Source organism: Rhinolophus sinicus, chromosome X (assembly GCF_036562045.2).
Source record: "Rhinolophus sinicus isolate RSC01 chromosome X, ASM3656204v1, whole genome shotgun sequence".
Lineage (NCBI taxonomy): Eukaryota > Metazoa > Chordata > Mammalia > Chiroptera > Rhinolophidae > Rhinolophus > Rhinolophus sinicus.
In genome coordinates, this window is record NC_133768.1 from 9,553,361 (window position 1) to 9,575,513 (window position 22,153).

At 40.9% G+C, this 22,153-nt stretch overlaps 1 protein-coding gene across 6 annotated transcripts in view; it reads left to right on the forward strand.

Annotated features, from left to right (window-relative positions):
• Positions 1-22,153, forward strand: part of FRMPD4 (FERM and PDZ domain containing 4) — a 768,746-nt gene that overhangs the window by 712,935 nt on the left and 33,658 nt on the right. For all 6 annotated transcript variants that reach the window (XM_074324292.1, XM_074324291.1, XM_074324293.1 and 3 more), the window contains 5 exons: positions 3,425-3,470; positions 11,111-11,215; positions 13,709-13,816; positions 18,328-18,459; positions 20,580-20,699. In XM_074324292.1, the coding sequence (XP_074180393.1) occupies positions 3,425-3,470; positions 11,111-11,215; positions 13,709-13,816; positions 18,328-18,459; positions 20,580-20,699 (511 nt within the window). The remainder of the gene's footprint in view (positions 1-3,424; positions 3,471-11,110; positions 11,216-13,708; positions 13,817-18,327; positions 18,460-20,579; positions 20,700-22,153) is intronic.

The following is a 22,153-nucleotide window of genomic DNA, read 5'->3' on the forward strand; positions in this document are numbered from 1 at the left end:
AGAAATTGGGGATGAGTGTAGCAATAGCAAGTAAGTCTCAGAAGGTGGTATCATAAAGCAACTGTTGCCTGTTCGTAACAGCTCTCCAGGGCCACTTCTTCCTTAGCCCGCAATAAAATCTCAGGCACGCCCCATAAATGTATTGAGCAGGTTCAGGACAATTCCCCAGTCACTTGTACACTTGTAATCACAATAATTTGAATCTATAATTAAAACATTGAATTGTCATGTGATAGTCGAAACTCCCAACTCCACAAACTTTCTCCCTTGCCCCTATTTCCAGCTAGGCCTGCATTTGGTTACGGGGCATCCCCCAGCACTCTTCTTTAGCTTTGGCTCCTTCCACATTGAAATGGAGCCAGGACAGTGAGGTAATAAAACAGAAGACTTCTCACTTGGTAGCACCAGTGTAATCCAGCATTGGTTTCCATTATCTATGGAAGATAATGAAGATTGACTCATTCCCTTGTGGACACTTTTGTGGGTTCCTGGAAGATTTCTCTGTTGGGTGGCTCCAACTGCAGCTCCACTGAGTCACACAGAATCCAACAGCTGACACCCCTGAGCTTCCACATCTTTCTACGAAGACCCTCTTGCCCCTGGAAGAAGCTCAGTTGAGCAAGATGCCCTCATTCAGTGACCCCAGGGCACTACCTCTACTGCATCTTCCATATATTGTCACTGGGAATTGCATACTTTGGGCCTGCCTCAGTGGAAGGGTAGTAATTTTACAAACGTAGTTTCTGTTCTTTAGGCATGTGCTGCTTCCACCAGCCTCTCCCTATTGCCTTTTTTTTTTTTTTTTAATTAAGTGATGCATCAGACCCTGAGGTGAATAATGGGTTAAGGGCCTCAAACTTTGGTTTTTAATACCTCATTTGAAAGCCCTGCAGCACCCTGCTTTGGCATGTAGGGGTGATTGGCATGTGTTAGCATGAGGCCTCAGCTGAATCTGCCTCAGTCACCTTAGCGCCCTGTAACATTTGAATACATATGGCTTCCATCTTTTTTCCTCCTGCAAGTGAGTTAGGCATCCTAAGCAACCCAAAGCACTCCAGACTATATTCTTCTTGTCTGGCAGGTGATAATTAAGTACTTATAGATGAGAGAAAGCAAATGAAACCCCTTCCCAGAACTGCTGATAGATATCATACTGAGATATTTTACATCAATTAGTTTATTTCTAGCAGAATGGTGATCAACCAGCCCTCTGGAATGGTGGGAACCATTCCTGGGGACCACCAGCATCTGTCCCCTTTACTCCTAGTCAGCCATGTATGTGACTTGGCCCCCAACTCTCTTTGACTGTGTCTATTAGTTCTGAGTCTAAGGAAGAGAAGAAATCTGATTGGTTCATTCCAGCACTGGAGCGCAGTCAGCTGTGCCGGAGGATGAGGTGAGAGGGCCCATTGCCTGTGACAGAGGGCTCTGGGAGCAGACTTGGGCAGAAGAGGCCAGGCAGGGCAGACAGGCTCACTACCATGCTACTACACTCATGGGGTCATCAGCCAATAGGGATGTACCCCATATTTGTTCCTCTTATGGAGAGATCTGCCCCAGAAACAGTGGGAGCCCGGGGACTGTGTGAAACCCACCCAGGGAGAGGTCATTTGGTGCAGTGGGATGGGCCCAGAGAGTTGGGAGCCTGTTTCTCCATTGTCTTGGTGAGACAATTCAGGATTACTTTAGAGATCTCCCAGAGCTGCCTCCCCTTAAACAGTTTATAAGTTTGCTGACATATGACTACCCCAAATTTCATCTTCCTTCAAGTTATGAATTTATCTTTTTAATCACAGCTACAGAGTTGAATTAATCAAACTCATAAATTCCTGGTATAAAATTATTTTCTCCATAGACCCATGCAAGGCCCCTCTCTGGTTTTATTTATTTATGTTCACATCCACTCCTATCTCCCCCAAGAGAAAACCGTATGTTTAGTATGTATCCTGTCATTTTTTCATTGCATTATTCCAATTATATTGTTGCTGTTTTGCATACAAGTGCTTTGAGCCTGAGTGAATGGTATTATATATTTCACACTGTTTCACGTGTAGCTACACGTGCTGACGTGCTCACCAGCCATGCATGATCGTGCATCTTATCCACGGAATTCTCCTTTGATTACACTGTTGCTCTATTACCCCGTCTAAGGGGAATACTGGCTGTCTACTCCAGTTACTGGGGCTCTCTGCCAGTGCTTGGCAACTGGGAACTCATGGGAGCAGATGGGCCGCTGTCAACGGTATCCCGCTCTCCTCACCATCAGTGTCATCCTCAGTATTCTGAGTCTTTCTCAAGTTCCTTGAGTTCTAGTCTTCCTTTCCCTGGTCCACTGATTTCTCCACCACCTACCCCACCCCCACCCAGTCCTTCCCTCAGGGCCCACACCCACCGCTGCTGTGGCAAGTCAGTAGAATGTGATCCAACCTAGCCGGGCATGAGTGGGCCAGACCACACAGCAGCTAGTGCTGGAAACGCAATTTGTCGTGGCTTCTGCAAGGGAACAACCCTGCAACAGATCCCTTCCACTTTATTCATTTGAGCAATAAATCACAAGAGCAGGGAATTAATTACAACCTAAAGTAGGAAAAGTCAGCTTCTCCTCAAAGTGGCAACTGACCTTTCTCCTACTCATGATAAAAAAGGAACAAAGGAAGGAAGGAAGAAAAACTATTATAACCCATAATATGATTTTTCCCCAAGGGTTTGAGTTATTTGAAAGGTTTGGGTTACTTGGGGGAAATTAAATAAACCATTATATTACATTGTTCTGCTTTTAGCTACAAAGTGTTCCCTATTGTGAACAATATTTCGCAGTGAGTGCCTGTCTGAAATATTTATTGGCCCAAGGTCCTAGGTATTATTACCGCGAACTCAGGAAGCCACACAGCATGGGAAATGATGTTTGCTGGGAAGCTGTTTTTACATAAAAACCTACAGTGACATTTTATTTCATGATGCTGTTTCTGAGAAGATAATGACATTCACCGAATTGATAGAATCTTTACAAAAAATCTATCCCCCTTACAGAAAATTACACAGAAATTTTTAAGAAGCTAAAGGCATATCAGAAGGGGAGAATCAATTTTGAGAGCAGCGAAAAGTGTAGAGACTGAGTCAGTGCTTCTAAAGCCAATCTTCTCTCGGCAAGTTTTATTTTAAGGCCCTGCCATTCGGCTTCGCAGATAATATCACCCACCATACACTGCGTGGGAAGCTTTCAATCGGCCTGTTTGTTCCACTGGGTGAACACTTGATTCAGGTTTGCTCTGCGGTCTGAAAACCCACTTCTGAGCCGCTTCATTCTTTGCCCTCTGAGCCCAAGGAACATTCGCCAACGCATCACACATTTCATTTCTAAAGAACATTCACCGAGTTTGGGCTCTGTGCCTTTCATAAATATGTTTGTTTTTTTCTCTTACAGAAGCTGCAAAGAATCGATACTCCTGACTGTCATTCAGCCTTACCCTGTAAGTGTCCTGTGAGTAGAAGTGCCATCGTATGATCTCCAGCTTCTTGTCCCCTCCTCCCATTCCAGTAAAACCATGACGATGAGTAACAGCAGAGAAAAATAGCATGCCTGCACAATACGAGTCAGAAATCTTGATTATTTGTATTTCATACTTCCCAATCATGGGAGAGAGAAAGGAAAGTAACGCATTTCCTCAATATCTTGAAAATCAGCTATTCAGACCTATGTGATTCTCATATCTGGAAATGACACAAAACTCAAGACTTTCTTGTAGTTTCCAGCTTCAGAATCATAAATCTAATGGGAATATCTAATTGTAGGAAGTTGAAGCATGATTGTTTTCCTTATCCCCACCTAAATAATTTGATAGAGAACTGGATATTTCAGTGAGACCTGCTTTAAAGGTGGGTATCAGAGGAAATAAGGCCATCGAAATTTTATTCAGCAGCCTTGGTCAGGAGAATAGGAGTGATTAAAATTACACTGTCTTCAGTTCCCGTGATTTTTTAAAACACAACTTTAATCATGGTATAATTCACATATCATAAAATTTGTCCATTTTAAATGTATAATTCAACGATCTTTATAAAATTTACTAAGGTACACAGACATCACCACAATCGGGTTTGAAAACACCTCCATCACCCCAATAAGATCCCTCATTGCCATTTACAATGAATCCTCCTTCCCACCTCAGTCCAGCAACCACTAGTTTACTTGCCATATCTATAGAGTTGCTGTTGCTTGTGAATTTCATACATTGTCAGTTGAACTGAAAAATGCAGAGGCTAATTCCTTCTGATTTTCCCCTCAACTTTTACTGTCAGTACCTGTGTGGCCTCCTCACGGAGTGGCAGAGATTCCTACCTCGTGACACTTCTATTTTCTTCCCCATAGAGTTGGAGTGTTTCTACATCAATTAAAAGGCTCTGGTATTAGCCAATCTCTGTCTTCTGACCAAACTCTTCATCTCCCCGTCCTAGAATTTTCTTCCTAAGCACTATAAGCTAGGCATTTTAGGCAAGAAAACTCACATGTATTCAAGATTCGAAGCGCACAAATAGAGCTAACCAAGACAACAAATTATGCCATGCAGGATGAATTACATATATTAAAAGCTCTGTTTAATATTGACTGTTACTGTTAGTCCCATCTCTTTGACACACACACACACACACACACACACACACACACACTTGGATTTGTAAACTAAGGAAATGGCAGGATGTAAGAGAACCAGGATTTGAGATCTAGTTCACAATAGCATAACGGGTGAGTCCCACACCTGCTCAGAACGCTGGTTTTCTTATCTGAATGAGGAGATTAGATCGCATGGAAGAGCCTCCTTTCTCCACCATCTCCTGATTCCATGATCCCTTCCTTAGAAAGTACAGCTGGTCTGTTTTCAGATTGTTTCTCTTAACCAAAATGTCAGTCACACTTACTTCAGATCTCTCCAGGCTTCCTTTCTTTGCAGTGAACAAGTTTGCTTTGGTAAAGCCAGTGTAAATGTCTATAATAATTGACGAATTATAAATTCCTGGTAGAACTTTACCTTTCCTGAATTCTCTCCCCTACTTGATAATCTAGTAGCAATGCAAGATCAGAACCATTTGACTCCAAACCAGCTTATTTTTGCAACATGGGGTGACATTTTGTCCCATGCAGTAAGCTTAGAGAATGAGAGGGGGGAGTTTTGCATTTAAGTTAAGGGTTGTGTCCTATGGCTTTGATTGCTCTTTTTGCCATTTGAGTCCGTGTGACTTTGTTTTTCATATGAATACTCATTACTATTGATGAGTCCTAGAACATACCTTTCAACAGAAAATCTGGAATTTTCTAGGTGTTCAGGTGGCTCTTGCTGTTGTGTTGTAGTGAAAGTCAACGTGAAGCTACAACATTTACTAGGAGCACGTGTTGCATCTTCTTATGGCCAATAACTGCACTTCTGCTGCTCAGTCACTCTCCCCCTCCCAGTTCCTATAGATCAATTCTCATCTTTGCCTTTCGTTTGACCAGCCCTCCTTCCTGAAATGCCCACCACCTCCTCAGCCTAATTAAATCTTTCTCACCTTTCAAGTCTCAGCACAAATTCGAAATGCTACCTTAGAGTTTCTCAGTTGGCAGTGTTGGCATTAGGGATGGAGCATTCTCGGTGGTGGGGCTGTCCTGTGCACGGTAGGATGTTTAGCAGCCCCCCTGGTCTCTACCCACTAGGTGCCAGTAGTACCTATCCCCGAGTTGTGATAACCAAAAATGTCTCCAGACATGGCCAAATATTCCCTGGGGAGCAAAATCACCCCCACTTGGGAACTACTGTCCCACCTAAAATCTTCCCTTACTGGTGTAGCCCAAAGTGGCTCTTTCCTCCTCTGTATTGTAGGAGTTCAAATAAAGGAGTTGAAACCCCAAAGTTACTCATGTAGATACATTAAATGTAAACAGGAAAGCAGATAGGAGAAAAGGAAATTGCAATTTTTTATTTATATTTCTGTGGTTGGATTTTCCTATAAGCAAATTGCTTTTCTTTAAAAAATGTTGTTTTAATTGGGTTTTATTTATTTGCAAAACATTCTCTGGGCAATCAGGATGGACATACAGAAACAGGTGACCCACCAGATCAAAAGAAAGTCCATAAATTTTACTTTTATTACAGACAATAAAAATTAGCATTTTAATTTCTTTGCAACTTGCTGGCCAACATTCTTTATGTTGTATTTGTTCTGCGTAATAGGGTCCACTCAAGACAGAGAGCCAATGTTTCCACCTTCTTGTCACACTCCACCAGGGCTCAGGGCACCCCAACAGGACGCAGTCATGGAAATCAATCTCCAATGAGGCACAGGCCAAGGGGGCCTGGGAGAAGATCTTAGGATCCCCAAAATTTTTTGACAAGAAATAATTCTTAACAGGTTGCTGCCTTATAATTTAAGTAATATGGAGGGCGCGCTCTCTCGCCACCATTTTTACTTTATTTCTTAGGAAAAAAATTGTGGAACTGTAGAAGGAGATACAGTAGCAGAAAAATATGTGTTGGTAAATCTTTTCCTCAGAGACAACCATTGTAAACATTTTGGCCTATTTCCTTCCAGTCTTGTTCTATGCGTTGTCAGTAGTTGAGATCATATTGTATGTACAGTGTTATTCTGCTTCTTTCAGTTAGCATATCAAGCATTTTCCCATATCATCAAAAATTGTATATAAGCATCATATATATGTCTGTAAACCATTACATTGAACCAAGATTTACCTAGTAAACTCCCTATCACTGAGCTCTTCATAATGTCTTGTGATTATAAATCATTCTGCAAAGAACACCTTTGTATATAAATCTTTATCTGTATTTAGTAGTTTTTCCTCAGTATGAAATTTTAGAAGGTGAATTTCTGAGTTACTCATGAATTTTTTTTGGTTTGGTTCTGACATACTACCTTCTTCCCTTGTACTGTTACTATTTTTTGTTACAGAACTTTCTTGGCTAGCTCTTTTCTTCTTTCCTTTCCACAGTCCCCAAGTCCAGAACTTCCAGAACTTCCCAGTTCAATCTGACAGAGAGTGTTTAAGGAACCTCTATAACCTCCCCTCACATAACCCCAACTCAATGGGACTTGGGCTAAGTCACTTTCAGTTCTGGGGTCCATGATTCACATTCCCTTGGGTTTCTTCTGGGCCAAAGAGCTGAGGGACCTGCTTGCCTGCCTCTCACTTCCTGCCTACCTTCCAGTGTGTTCCACACACCTGAGGGAGGCTCCACTCCTCACGGAAGTCCCAGTGTAGCAGATGCTATCAGAACTGGGACCATATCCCCTTAGTATGTGTCATGCCCAGCATATCAGCCCAATTTCCCACTGAGAACACCAGTGATTCTTTGCCTGTGTGCTTTTTCTGGCTATAGGAGCATGCTCATGGAGCAGGCCGGAAGTGCTGAGGAATTATCACTCCCGGAAGAGCAGCCATCACTGATTCACAGGAGCTCATGGATAAATACATCAGCTCCCTGTCTCCTCAGTCAGTATAACTGAGGCCTGTGATCTGCCTTGTTTCCCAAGGTTCCCAGCCGGGTTAAGCTCTAGTTGCTTACAGTGGTGCCTAAAAATGAGTGCTTTATTGGCTTATTCCCCTTCCCTGTCTCCTTTCCCCGATGTACCTACCTGTGCTTCCTGGGAGCACCTCCCAAATCGGCGACCTGCTTGTGAATCCTTGTCTTAGGGTCTGCTATGAGGGGACTCCAAATAAGTTATCCAGCGATAACCATGGGCTAGTTAGTCTTCACCAAACGTTTACTCAGTGCCTGCTATATAAGTAGTTCTGTAGAGCTACAGGGATTGCAAGTTCAAGACCTTATACTTCAGTTTCAGAAATTAATCTTGTTTATGTAATGTTTTTCAAACGATGTTCTAGTGACTTCTAAGAGTATCTAAAATCATCACGAGCATGCCACACATTTATCGTGGCCACCTTAGCAGCAGCAAATTTGGAAAGAGGTGCAGGGGTTGATTAGAGGCCTTCTAAACACAAAATTAATTAACAGCAGGAGAATCTGATTATTCTAAATGGTAATTACTTGTCATTTCCACCACAGGATATAAAGTGCTTGTGAACAACACCTACAGGTCTGCAGGTTGCTAAGAATTAATTCATCAGATTTTTGAGTGGTGCACATTGTATATTTTTTGAGCCTCAAAGAGAGATCTGAGTTAAAACTGCAGTCATGACTGGTTTACATTCGCCATGTATCACAAGTAACTCCAGCCAACTGGAATAAGCCATTACTTTGTTGCTTTTAATTCAGTAACCTTCAGACTTTAAGAGCTTATGCTTTTATTATCAAAAGCAACTTTTAAAATATATGTCGGTGATATGAAATAGTTATAAATCCAGAATAAGAAAAATGCACTCATATAGATTCTTAGTTAGACTTTTATCCCAAGTCTGTTGACTTCAAAATATGTATAAAACAACTACTAAGTTAATTACTTAACTACCTTGGCTATCTAGTTTGCTTCTTGTTTTCCTAGATTATGAGGTTTGTCATTAGGGCATGGCGAATAAATATGGGAATGGGGCTGCAAGAGGTGGGCATGCTACAGCTACAGAGAGAAGAGAGAAGCATCCCCAGCTTGGGAAGTTCTGCTCTATGGGGCCACTTGCTTTAAGGGTCAATAGTCCTATCTACTTTCATGAGAACATCACTGCATTCTAAGATTATACACATCAAATAATATGCATAAAAAGCTAAGTTCTGTTCAATATACTTTTTTATTGAGGCAAAGAATTATGTAGAACATTTTAGAAAAAATATGGTGAAATATTACATTAAAAATTCAGTATCTGGCACATTGAACACGTGTGAAATCTTTCATTCCCAAACAATGCTGGAGAAGTGGGGTGTTACTGCATTCTGACATCTCATCTAATTAGTAGTGTCTGTTCAGGGTAGCTTTATTACAGCCGCTTCACTTGTGCTAAACTCATTGTGCCAATGTAAATATCACTTGCTTAAAATCATTAAGGGAGAATAATGTTTTCCCTTCAGCTAAAAAATGGCACATCACAAGCAAATGAACTCACTCCTATATGATTTGTTCGTTAATCATTATTAAACTTGGCCTATAATTACCAAGATACCAATGAAAACACTGCTGTCATATCACTTCAGCTCTACAATAGGACTTTTAAAGTCACGTTGAACATGTTCAAAGCTGTTCTTTTTGAGGAGCAGCCATTCAGAAGGGGTTCTTTTTTTTGTTTTGTTTTGTTTTGTTTTGTTTGTTTTTTTAAAGGGCAGTCATTCTCTTAAAGCATCCTGCATAAGTGGAGAAATTAAAGCTCTAGAGGCCGAACCATCATCCATCCATCCAGTATTCTGACACTGGGGTGGGCATGGAGGGGAACTTTCAAAATAACAGGATTCCCCCAGTATCAAAGCAAAACTCCACCCAGGAATAGACCCACACATGTTTTATCATGTTTTTTTCAACAGTGATTTTGTTTTATTTTAGTGTTTTGTATTATTATAGTAAAAACTATTTTATTATTTATTATCTACACATAACATAGAGCTACCATTTTAACCATTTTAAAGTGTACAATTCTGTGGCATTAAGTACATTCAAACTCTTGTGCAACTGTTGCCCCTGTCTAGTTCCACAAATTTTTCTTTACTCCCAAAGGAAACCCTGTTCACATTAAACAGTCACTCCCCATCTTCCCTCCCCCAGCCTCTGGCAACCACTAATCTACTTTCTGTCTCTATGGCTTTGCTTATCCTGGATATTTCATATACTATGGAATCAAGTCATATAACATGTGGCCTTTTGTGTTTGATTTCTTTCACTTAACATAATGTTTTTGAGGTTTCTCCATGTTGTAGTATGTCAGTACTTCATTCCTTTTATAACTGAATAATGTTCTATTGTATGAATAGACCACATTTTACTTATCCATTCAATCGTATTGTCTTTTAATTGGTCTCAAGTATACTTGTATTTGACAACGATGAGAATCCTTTTCTTTTTCGTTTTACTTGAAAGTCAAACTATGGGACACCCTAATTGGCTTTTGTGCCTTGAGATTAATGCAATACACAGAAGGTTGAGCCTCTGTTGATTTAAGAGTCAATCACTAGAATTCTTTACACAACAGCCTTCATCTCTGAAGTCTATATAGTGTGACAAACATTAGGTCGAACCATGCGCAATTTCCAATATTTGACCATTCTAATCTATAAAATAGCAATTATGTGATTCAAACTAAATATTTATGTCCATATTATGTTCAATAGAGAATGCTATTCTCTTTTAAAACAAACAAATCCTGCAGACACCTCCTAGATGTGAGTTCCCTTCCCCTCAGGCTTCATTAAAATTACGCAACAAAGATGATTCTCAGATGAGGTAAATTTACAAAGATCATGCAGCAAGGGCTCACAGTACCCTTCTAAGCAGGATTTCCCATTGCATTTTCCACGTCTGACGAAGAAGAAATGAGTCACTTAGCCGTCTTTCCAACAAAGAACCCATAACAAAAGGCAGAATATGAGGTCATCTTTCAGTTGTAAGTCAAGGCTTCCTCTGTACCCTGCCCAGTAAGATGACAGGTTCACAGGTTACCATCAAGGGCTTGTAACTCAAGTTTCCGGTATATAAGGTGTGCACGTGCGTGCGTGTACTTATCTGCTCACACGCCCACATGCCCTTAATGTGAATAACAATGGGATTATCAATCATTTTAGAACTACTGGTAGCTCTTCTCCACCTTTTAAAATAGATGATTAGTGATCAACTCATCATAAACCCAACATTAGATTTGGCTACCACCTCACCTTCCACGTAGTACTCAAAGCTCTGTCTTAAAATCAGGGTTTAGGTACTCTGACAGCCATCATTTAAAAAAGTCCTGGGAAATGTGAGAACATGGAACACGCTGTCTGTAGTTCTGGTCTGGTGACTAAATAAAACTACTTTAAGAGCATGACAGGGTTTTGAATGCATCCATGATCTGTATTTCATCCTTGAATTGGGCATGTACCAGACACTCCAACATATTGCATATCTGGGAGGATAGAGATCAAAAACAACTGTTACAAGGTGTGCATTATGTTACCAATAACCAGAGAAAATGTTTTCTTTTTTTCAGTCTCCCAAATCAGCATTTATTAGTGCTGCAAAAAAGGCCAGATTAAAGTCCAATCCAGTGAAAGTGCGCTTCTCCGAAGAGGTCATCATCAACGGCCAGGTGTCGGTGAGTTGATAGTCGCCTGCCTGTGATGCAGAGAGAGTCACTGAGACTCTGAGCAAAACCAGTACCCTACTGGAATGATCAATGTGAAACTGGTTGTTGGATTTCCCAGGAGTGTTGAATCTCAGGATTATAAATGACTTGAGCAGACAGCAGGTTGTGACTGATGTATTCCCACTAACATTTCCAGAATCCATAATAGTCCAGTATTTCCTTGAATGCTTCCACTGTTAGAGACCTCACTGTTTTGCAAGGGAGTTCGTTTGATTTGAGGTCACTGTCATGGCCTCCTTTTGAGTAAAATATGGCTCTTTGAAACTTCCACTGGTTTCTTCCCATTCTGCCAACTAAGCGTTCTTCCATGACAGCCCTTTCTGTATTTTGAGAAAGATATTGTGTTTCCACTAATTCTTTTCCTTACCAAAATAAAATATCTCCATTCTTTCAACTAATCAAAGTAGAAAGAAGTTCAAATGATAGAAAGCTTTCCTATAGGCAATCACAAGTAAAGAAATACCACCCAGATTTCCATCACCAGGTCTTGAAAGAAATCATGATTGCTCGGGCACATGATTGATCTTCAAAATGAATAGTAATACAAACATTAGTAGGATGATTTAATTTCATTTTTTTTCCAAAAGAATGTCACGCAGTGTTTTTAGTTTTTAGAAAGCTGTCATCTAGGACACTAATATTGTTTGGACATGTGAAATGCCAGCTTTTTTTGTTAAGGTTTTGTTGTTGGTATTATTTAAATAAACTCACAAGGGTAAAATCTCATCCATGCCATGCTCGTTATAGGTCACAAACTGTTCCCTGAGCGTGGTCCTAGATCTGAATTTGAAGATGTAGGACTGCACGTCCCGGGTAAAGCACTCATGGTCCAAGTGTCTTCTGGCCCAAGCTTGCTGACCTGTCTGCCCACCCGGTACCCAAGGGATTAGCTGGCCAATCTATCAAATCTATGCTTGTGGGAGGAGGCCTGGGGCTGTCACGTGCTGCCCTGTGAGTGTTTTAGCTGTGGCCTTGTCCTCCCAACAGCCATCTCTCACTCCATCTGCTCTGCTTCCCTTCACACTGTGGTCTGTTCTGCTCATCTCAGTGGGTCCCTATCAGTCTGGATGCAGTTTACCATACATTGTCATTTCAGAAGAAGACTGTCCTAGCTTAAGGCTGGAAGGGTCCAGCCACAGAAGAATCACTGTATCACAGAGGTTGTGTGAAATGTACCTCATCTTTTCTCAAGCTTCCCAGCATGAGATTGGGCTATCGATTTATGCATCTTTAGAGAGAATTTGACTCTAGAAGCTGCTGTGGCAGTTTCACTTTGTACCCAGATTGAACAGGGCTCATTGGAGGTATGTGGTGTGTGAGGACAGCTCGGCTGTGTGTGACAGGGACGTTCAGTCAGGTGTCTGCTCCTCACCCTTTGTGACCGTCTTCACTTCCAGTCTGCTCTTACTCACCTGAGTCATTCTGGGTGGCAGGAAAGTCATGTGTGAAGTCCATGGGAATAGAAAGGAGAGGGAAGAAAATTCATTGAAAGAAATTGGAAGGGAAAGGCACAGAGCCTGCTACAGAAATACTTAGAGATTGAGTTCTCAGGGACGAACTATAGGACATTAGCAAATCTCTGAACACCTCATCTTCAGTGTCCTCCTCTGTAAACCAAGGGACGTATGGTTTCATGATTGCAGAGGTCCCCTCAACTCCTGTGACTATGACCAGCTGTTTGCGAGTAACACAGTTCACTCCAGGGATCATGGAATTCATCCAACATGCCTTCTTACTCCCCCTTTCATCCCTCCCTGCTTCCAATTACAGAGAAAATTCAAAGGAATACATTTCTGTTGTTTACCTTGGGTTGTGTTTTGCATATCTCTTTTTGAGTTATTTTAAAATTATGCTCTATTTGTTATATGTAGACTTTGTATTTTACTCCACTAACACACTAACCCATTCCTGATATGTCCCCTTTGAGTTTGAGGAACATTCCTAAATGAGCTAAAAAAAGTAACGTTACATTTGAAGCTGATTAATGCTTGTGATTCACTGTCATGACCTCTGCCAGGCGCCAACAGGCATTACATCAAACATCATTGCTGGACCTCGTTCCGCTCCAGACAAACTGTTCTGCTAAAGTCTGGGCTTGTAGTCCCAAACACTGGCTCAGTTACAAAGGAATTATTTCTGTAATTGTGTTCCAATGGGAAACCTTGATTTCAGAAAAGAAACTCATCTGATTGATTTTCTCATGGGAAAAAGTCTTTTATTTGAATCAACTGAGTTAGTTGTAGCTGGAGAAAAATAATTTTTTCTATGAACAACGGAACTCAGATATCACCAAAGGGACACTTTGGTTTGCCTTAGAGAGTTCATTTTTTTTTTATGTTGCGTTAGAGTAAATTGTAGATATGTGCAGTTACTGCAAAGAGCAGAATTATAATTCAACTGACTTAAACCCCTTCTTCTTTTTTTGTTCTTCTTGTTAAACAGGAAACTGTTAAGGATAATTCACTTCTTTTTATGCCAAATGTTTTGAAAGTCTATCTGGAAAATGGGCAGACCAAATCATTTCGCTTTGACTCCAACACCTCCATAAAGGTAAGAAGACCCGCTAAACTCTGTACCTGAACACTGCCAGATAGGAAGTGAAAGCTGCACTATGAGTCTTGTATGGCAGCACCTTCTTTCAGAGCTATCTCTTTATTTCTGAGATTTTTTTTTTTTTTGGTTGCTTCCAAGTAAGATAGTGTGTGAATACTTAAAAACAGACCAAACCAAAAAGTTTCAACTAAGGTTCTAGGGTGTGTGTGTGTGTGTGTGTGTGTGTGTGTGTGTGTGTGTGTTCTAAAACAATGTAATGTGCTATCAGTGATGAACCACTACAGCTAGTCATTTTAATGCAACTGAAAATTAATTAAAATAACGTGACTGTCACTAAGAAGGCTTGGCACCCTGCCCAAAGCCAGCATGATTTTTCAGCAATATTAGCCACCAAGAAGATTAAGATGTTAGGTATTAATTGAATATCTGGTACTTTGGTGTCCAGCAAAAGCAAGAGTTAGAATAATGTAAAGATAACATTTACTTTTAATTACTGGAAATAATTTCATGGAAATAATGCATAAAAGGCAGAAATGACACATGCTTCTTAGGAAAAGTGGTGAAAAGGAAGAGTCACAAAGCAATGCTATTACAGTAGTCCCCCTTATCCATGACGAATACCTTCTAAGACCCCCCAGTGGATGCCTGAAACCTCAGATAGTATTGAACCCTATATATGCTATGTTTTTGCCTATATATACATATATTTTCACTGAAAGGAAGCACTTTATGCTTCTGTTCGGCACATCCGAATTACCAATGTCACTACTCATGATTTGGAGCCATTATGAAGTAAAATAAGGGTGACTTGAACACAAGCGCTGTGATACCTCATCAGTTGATCTGATCATTGAGATGGCTACTAAGTAACTAATGGGTGGAGAGCCTATAGAGCTTGGAGACGCTGGACAAAGGGATGAGTCACGTCTGGAGATTACATCCATCTACTCAGAACAGCACACAATTTAAAACGTATGAATTGTTTCTCTCTGGAATTTTCCATTTAATACTTTTGGACCGCAGTTGACTGCAGGTAACTGAAACCGCGGAAAGTGAAACCGCGGATGAGGGAGAACTACTGTATTTCAGAGCTACAGGTGAGTTTGCATAATGGGTATCATAGCAAAGCATATGAGTTTTCCTTTCATGCTTCCTTCCTGGGGAAAAAAGTACATATTCTCTTTTTATTGGACAAAAGTGTGTTCAGAAATTGATTGCTCCATAATGCTCCATCAGCCTAAAAGAGGCTTTCTTCAAATGCACAGTGAAAGAGATTTTATGGAGGTAAAAAAAATATCTTATGATGATCTGTACAATAAGGTATCAAGAGAATATTAACTCTGGGTTAAAAATGTCTATCAATAGTCAACCCCTAATTCTCAGTTTTTAAATTAATCAGCAAACCTTATGAATGATTGCATTTCTGCAAAGGCTCACTCAGTGTGCATTCTTGTTGTTATGATACAAGCAAGCAGCTTGTTTTGAATTGATTTAAATAGGTAGTGATTTAGCAGGTAATAGAGCAGACAATAACAGTAGATTGATGATAGAGCATTTAAGTCATCCTTAAATCATTCCAGATGAAATATTAACTTCCTTCATACAAAACTGCTCATTGTAAATGGTGATGACTGAAAAAAAAGTCCTTTTCCTTTATTCTTATTCAAAATCAGTTTATAGTAAGGTGTTACTCTAATTATTAATCAACTAACCTAGGACTTGACAACTTTCTCTGGAAAGGGCTCAAGAGTAAATATTTTAGGCTTTGTGGGACATTTGATCTCTGTTGCAACTACTCAACTCTGCTGTTGTATCATGAAAGCAGTCATAGAAAGGTGGTCATAGTCAGGAGGTTCAATAACTCATTGAAGGACTCACAGATCACAGCAAATTATTATACTCACAGTTACAGTTTATTACAGAAAAGGATACGGATTGAAATCAACAACAGGGAAAGGTGCATAGGGGCAGCAGACTGGCCATGGACCTTCTAGTTGTCCTCCCCCAGTGGAGTTGTGCAAACAGTCTTTTCCTGCAGCAATGATGTGTGACAACATGCACAGAGAACTGCCAACCAGAGAAGCTCACCTGAGCCTTGGTGTTCAGAGTTTATTGGAGGTTGGCTACATGGACATAGCTGACCACCTGTGTGGCTCACCCGAGGTGGAGCTGATACCACATGGCCCAAGGTCCCACCATAAATCACATTGTTAGCATGGACTATCTGGTGTGGCCCAAGGTCCCCAGGTAAACAAAGACACTCCTATCAGGCAGGACACTCCAAGGTCTTAGAGGTTACCTCCTAAGAGGCAGAAGTTAAGAGACAAACCTTTCTTTAGGCAACACAAATCCTTTACTGCACAGACAGTATGTAAATGAATGGGCGTGGCCAGATTTGACACCCCCCCACCCACCCCAGCCATAGTTGGCACACCCCTGACCTAACCGATAAAGCTGCATTATTACAGCTCCCTCAGACACAATGGTCTTATTCTGTAACACCAACTGGTCAGAAAAGCTCCTTGCCATTGGACTCCCTCCCCTATCTGAAGATATTGATAAAGACTTGAATGTATTTTTTAACAGAAATAAATCTGAATTTGGAAAAGATTTCTGTTGTTAATTCCCTCTGGCCTCTTTATTATAGGAACCCACACTAGACTAAGTTTGATTTCCCTGAGGATGGCAGATGACAATGAGAAGACAGGAAGCAAAGCAAAAAGTTCACAAGAAACTTATAGTTATCTTATCTTGTACCTAACAGCCTTATTATCACAACAGACCCAGGCTGGTAGACATAAAATGGAAATAGTATAGTTATAAAAGGGATATGACACTGTTTTATAAAATTGCCAAAATTCTTGCAGTCACAATAGGAAAAAAAGTACTGCTATTGATTTTCCAGTGTCCTCCCTGGTGATTCAGGAAAAGGTTTTATAAAGTATGTATTGCTACACAAGGACGGGTTTTGTTTTCTCTTTCCTGGGCTTTGGGCAAACATTATGAAACAGAGAATCTTTTTAGGAAATTCAATATAGTCAAGGCATTTTTGTTGAATGATTTTTTTGTTGTTGTTTTTTGGTGATGGGTGGGTGTGGGGACCTTTGTTTTAAAGGTGCCTGAAGAAATTGAAAAAGGTCCACAAGAAGAATCAAAACCTTAGAAAGATCAGTAAAAATAAACCAAACAATTCCATGTGTGGCAGGGTTCCTCTCTTTTGGCACTTCGATACTTTGGACCAGAGAATTGTTTGTTGCAGGGGCTGTCTTGTGCTGTAATAGACTGAGTAGCATCCCTCAATGCCTAGCATCCCCTGTCCCACTGTGACAACCAAACATGTCTCCAGAAGTTGCCAAATGTTGCTGTGGGGCAATTTTGCCCCAGTTGAATACCACTGCTGTATGGGATATTTAGCACTGGAGTATACATTATCTTGAAGAGAGATCACTGACTAGTTTTCAAGTACATGAAAAAAGTGTAATGGTTGAGAACATTAGTTTTGCATTGCAGTACACATGTGTTTATGTCTGGAACACCTTTCTGATCATAAATGTTTACTCTTTTAAAGGATTGCTGATGATGCTTGCTCATTCTACCTTCCCCAGAGATTTAAAATAAAAGCTAATATATGTACTATATTGTTACAGTGCCCTGATTCTGGGCCAAACTGTGCTGTAATAGATGCTTTCTGTGTCTGAACTCATTTAGTGCTTATATCTATTCTGAGGCAGGTATTATTATTATCCCCCATTTATGGGTAGAGACGCTAAGATACTTAGAGGTTAAACAACTTGCCCTAAGCTGCACAGCTAATATGTGATAGAGCTGGGGTTAAAACCCAGAATTTTCAAAGCCCACATTCCTTACCACCACCATACTTCGCTTACAGGAATGTAGGCTAGGGGTTGGCAAGGGTTTTCTTGTAAAGGGCCAGAAAGCAAATATTGTAGACTTCACAGGTCACACAGTCTCTGCTGCAACTACTCAACTCTGCCTGTGCAGAGCACAAAAGCAGCCATATATTGAAGTAAAGAGGCATGGCAGTGTGCCAATAAAACTGTATTTATCCAAACAGACAGTGAGCTGGATTTGGCATGCAGGTGATATTTTGCTGACCCCTGGGGTAGAGCACTTTCAGAGGTGGTTTAATTGCCACCCATTTAGAAGAAAAGAGAACAAAACTGACTAACCTGCACAATATATTGATAAGCTTTCTAGACTAAGACTTTAGATAATAGGTAAGCACCTCCCCCAGCTATTCACCTTGTTGCCTGTTTGTGAACTCCATAAAGATTTGGAGGTATGGCAGGCCAGGCAAAGGGTAAGAGAGAGAAGCCCTCATTTCTATTTTTTTGGGGGGGTCTTCGGAGCATCAAGCTTCAGAACCAACCAAAAGTATAACATCTAAAGATCTGAAGCCTATTTGTGCAACACTTTTTGGTCATGGTAGACTCCACAGGAGGGCTACCTTGGTTTTGATCCCATCTTGTCAATGTTTCCTCTGTAAGGATGTCATCTTAACCCTTCAAGAGAAGCTCTCTATCAAAGGCATCGAACATTTCTCCCTTATGCTGGAGCAGAGGACAGAAGGCGCTGGAACCAAGCTGCTCTTACTCCATGAACAGGAGACCCTAACTCAGGTGTGTGGAATTACACCCTCACGTGCTCATGCTGCGGCTGAGAGCAGAGGCCGCCATGCGCCAGAACACCCCCACCCCACCCCGCCTCAAATCCTGTAAATGTATTCTGCATCGCTGGGTGGCCCCACTAAAAGGAAGCGCTGGCATTAATAATGGATTTTACACCTCAAGGTGATGTTTCCCTTTTTGTCAGTTTTTTCATAGACTCTCAGTTGGTCTCAGAAACGGATTTGTTATTCAACGACTCAGCAGCCCCTCTTTGGGACGATGGCTCTGTAGAATTATATTTTATGTCATTGTAAAGACTTGTTCACCTGTTTTGATCATTGATGTCTTGGAACCATTAAAAGGAAATGGTTTTGGAGGTTATTTAAGTTAAAGAGAAATCATATTTAGTTGTTTTCGGGTCTGGGTGTATACGTCAGACTATTTTTGGAAGCCTGAAATCCCTCCCCCCAGCCCTTCCCACTGGAAATACTATGCGATCCACCAGTGTGTCCCAGTTCCTGGTCGTCAAGATGCCACCCCCATCTGTTCTGTGGGGAGACAAGCAGACTGCATGGCTGCTGAATTCAGCACTGCACTCTGACTTTTCTTGTACTTCACACAAGCAGAGTCTTTGTTGGACGTATAAGGGACTTGAACAAATTCCTCTCAGGGAGGAGAGTTCAATGATGAGAGGACTGTAGGCTCTTAGGTTCCTACCTTCTGCTTTCTTTTACCATGAGCCATGGGTGAGCAGCCCATAGCCCTCCGTCTCCTGCATCCACTCAGCTTTGCAATCCTGCCCCCAGCCAGAAAGCTGGTCAGTGTTACTACCTCTCAGGATGCCCAGTATACCTTTCAAAAAGGGTGTTTCCTGTTGAAATTCTCCTACTTAATGAAGATAGCATGTAAACTGTAGGAATATAAATACACACATGTACGCACACATGCATGCACGTGCCATGGGGCTCAGTAAAGCTATTGCTGTATTTATTTTGAATTTCTAAATTGCAGTTCACGAACACTTTTATTTTGCCAGATTTATCCGCTGCATAAAAGTAGTTATCAGTACATGAAACTACATACACGTGATGAAAAGTCCAGCTGTGCATGGTCTTAGTTTCATCTTGTTGACTCCTTGAAGGGGAATTGAAGAGCTTTTACCTTCTTTCTTGGAGTCCAGTGCCTTTTCATTCATTCAGCTGTGTACTAAGCGCCTACTATTCATTGATTGATTCCCTTTTGTTGCAAAAGGAGTTAAGAAACTAACACCTAGTATTTGGCACATACTGTGCTGGAAAAAAGGAAAACAAATCAAACAATCCATGGTCCTTAACCCTGAGGAACCTGTGGTGTATTCTGAGCTTCTTTGAACAATTTGAACGGCGTCATGGCATCAGAAGTTGGGTCATTTGGAAACTTGTGGACTCCAGTTTGAGTGCATGGGCCACAACTTCCATCTCCCTACTTTCCAATGTGATGTCATCCAAGATGGACACTGTCATGCTTTCTATACTCCAGTCAGTCTGGAGTCTAATTTAGAAGAACCCCAAAGCAGTGTTATGCAGCAGTAAACTGTAGTGAGCAGTCACTGTGCTCTCCCACTGGGTCCCATTTTGTACCTCCCACCCAACCCTAGCTTTGGTGTGCTATCATAACATCCAGCATCTTCTTCTGGTGATTGCCCTCTGACTCCTGGCTCCCATTCTGTCCAACCTGGAAAATCACATCCCCCTGGGACAGCTCAAAGCCAGTGACTTGTCTGTGCTCCTTTGGCTCAGGTCCCATGGCTCTGTGATGTAAGTTACCCGCCAGAGTCCCCCAAGGAACAGGCGGTAGCTAAGCTCTGCTGGGTACCATGGCCTTGCTCAGCTTCCTCTCCTGCCTGCCCTGCTTCCCCCACTCCCTTACTGGCCTCTCCTGGGACCAGTTCCTTAGTAAGTCCCTCATCTCAGGGTCTGCTTCTGGGGAACTCAACCCTAGGTCACAAGGTCTTTGCAGTTTTGGGGGGATGTCTATGACAAATATTGAAAGAATTTCAACCACTTCCTTCCTCAATGTCCAGAGGAAGTTGCCTTTGCTTCTGTGTCTCTCGGCCATTTCTCAGTCAGCACTGACAATTTTTGCTCTTCTAGGTGACTCAGAGGCCCAGCTCCCATAAGATGAGGTGTCTTTTCCGAATTAGCTTTGTCCCCAAGGATCCGATTGACCTGTTAAGGAGAGATCCGGTTGCTTTCGAGTATCTCTACGTTCAGGTATGTGAGAATTTGTACATGTTTTATATGAATGTTGTGGGATAAATCAACTGTGGGTTGTTTTTTCCTGAATTCCTTAAGTTTGGGATCTCTTTGTCCCCACCTCAACCTCAGTGCATTGTAAAGTGATTCCATGGTGCTTTTTGAATTTTTACCTTGGATTTTGAAACAGTTTCATACTTATGAAAAAGTTACAAGTGGTAAAAGAATTCTTTGATATCCTTCACCCAGATTCACCAGTTGTTCACATTTTACCACATTTACTTTACCTTTAGTGTTTGCACATGTTCCCTCACCGTCACACACACAATTTTTTTTCTAAACCATATGAATGTCAGTAATCAAAATCATGCTCATTGACCCCTAACCACTTCAATGTGTATTTTCTAGTACCTTAGACTTTCAAGAACTTCATAGTCTTGAGAGCACTGGTCAGTTATTTTTGTAGAAATCTCTCAATTTGGGGGGACTCCCCCATTCGGGATCCCCTCCCGCTCAGGAGATGCAACCTCTTCTCCTGCCTCTAATAAACTATCCTCTTTAAAAAAAAAAAAAAAAAAAAAAAAAAAAAGAAATCTCTCAATTTGGGTTTCTCTGATGTTTCTTCTTGATTAGATTTAGGTTATGCATTTTAAGCAGCAGACAACATGAGTTTTTGTGTCCTCCTTCGTGTATCATATCAGGAGGCACATGATGTCAGCTTGTCCCCTTAATGGCAAGGCTGACTTTGACTCTTAGATACAGTGATGTTCTCCAAGTTTATCCATCCAGAAGTTACTACTTTTCCTTTTGCAATTAATAAGTAATTTGTGAAGAGTCACTTTGCAACTCTCTTATTATCCTTTCACCCACTAGTTTTCAGTATTGATTGATGATTCTTGCCTGAGTCCATTATTATTGCGATGGTTGAAAAGGATGATTTTTCTAATTCCATTATTTCTTCTTCATTTATTAATTGGAGTTCTATAAGAAAGAGTTTTCCCTTCTTTATTTACTTATTCATTTATTTGATACTTAGATTGTTCTGAAATAATCATGATATTCATTATACTAGAATGATTAATTTCAAGACAATAAAACATTAAGGAGACAGTACCCTTTGCAAATTGTCTATATCTGATTCTGGAACAAACTTTTCAGAAAAATAAGGCCTCCAAAAATAACAATCTTTGCTAGTTTGTCCCACAGGGAATTAATCCATTTGATATTTGGGAGATGTTCCTATATTTCTCTATAAATGCTTCCTATTACACTCACGTAAATTCCCAATATAATCACATTAAACAGTAAGAACCCACTTACCTAAAACTTAGGCATCTAGCCTTAGAACTACTCAAAGAGGTTGTAAACCTAAAAATGTAACCTCCCCCACAAAAAAGGGAGAAAAGGCAAAAGTGAGCCCCCCCCCCAAAAAAAAAGGCATGCTCTCTTTAGCTGGGGATACCTGTATATAG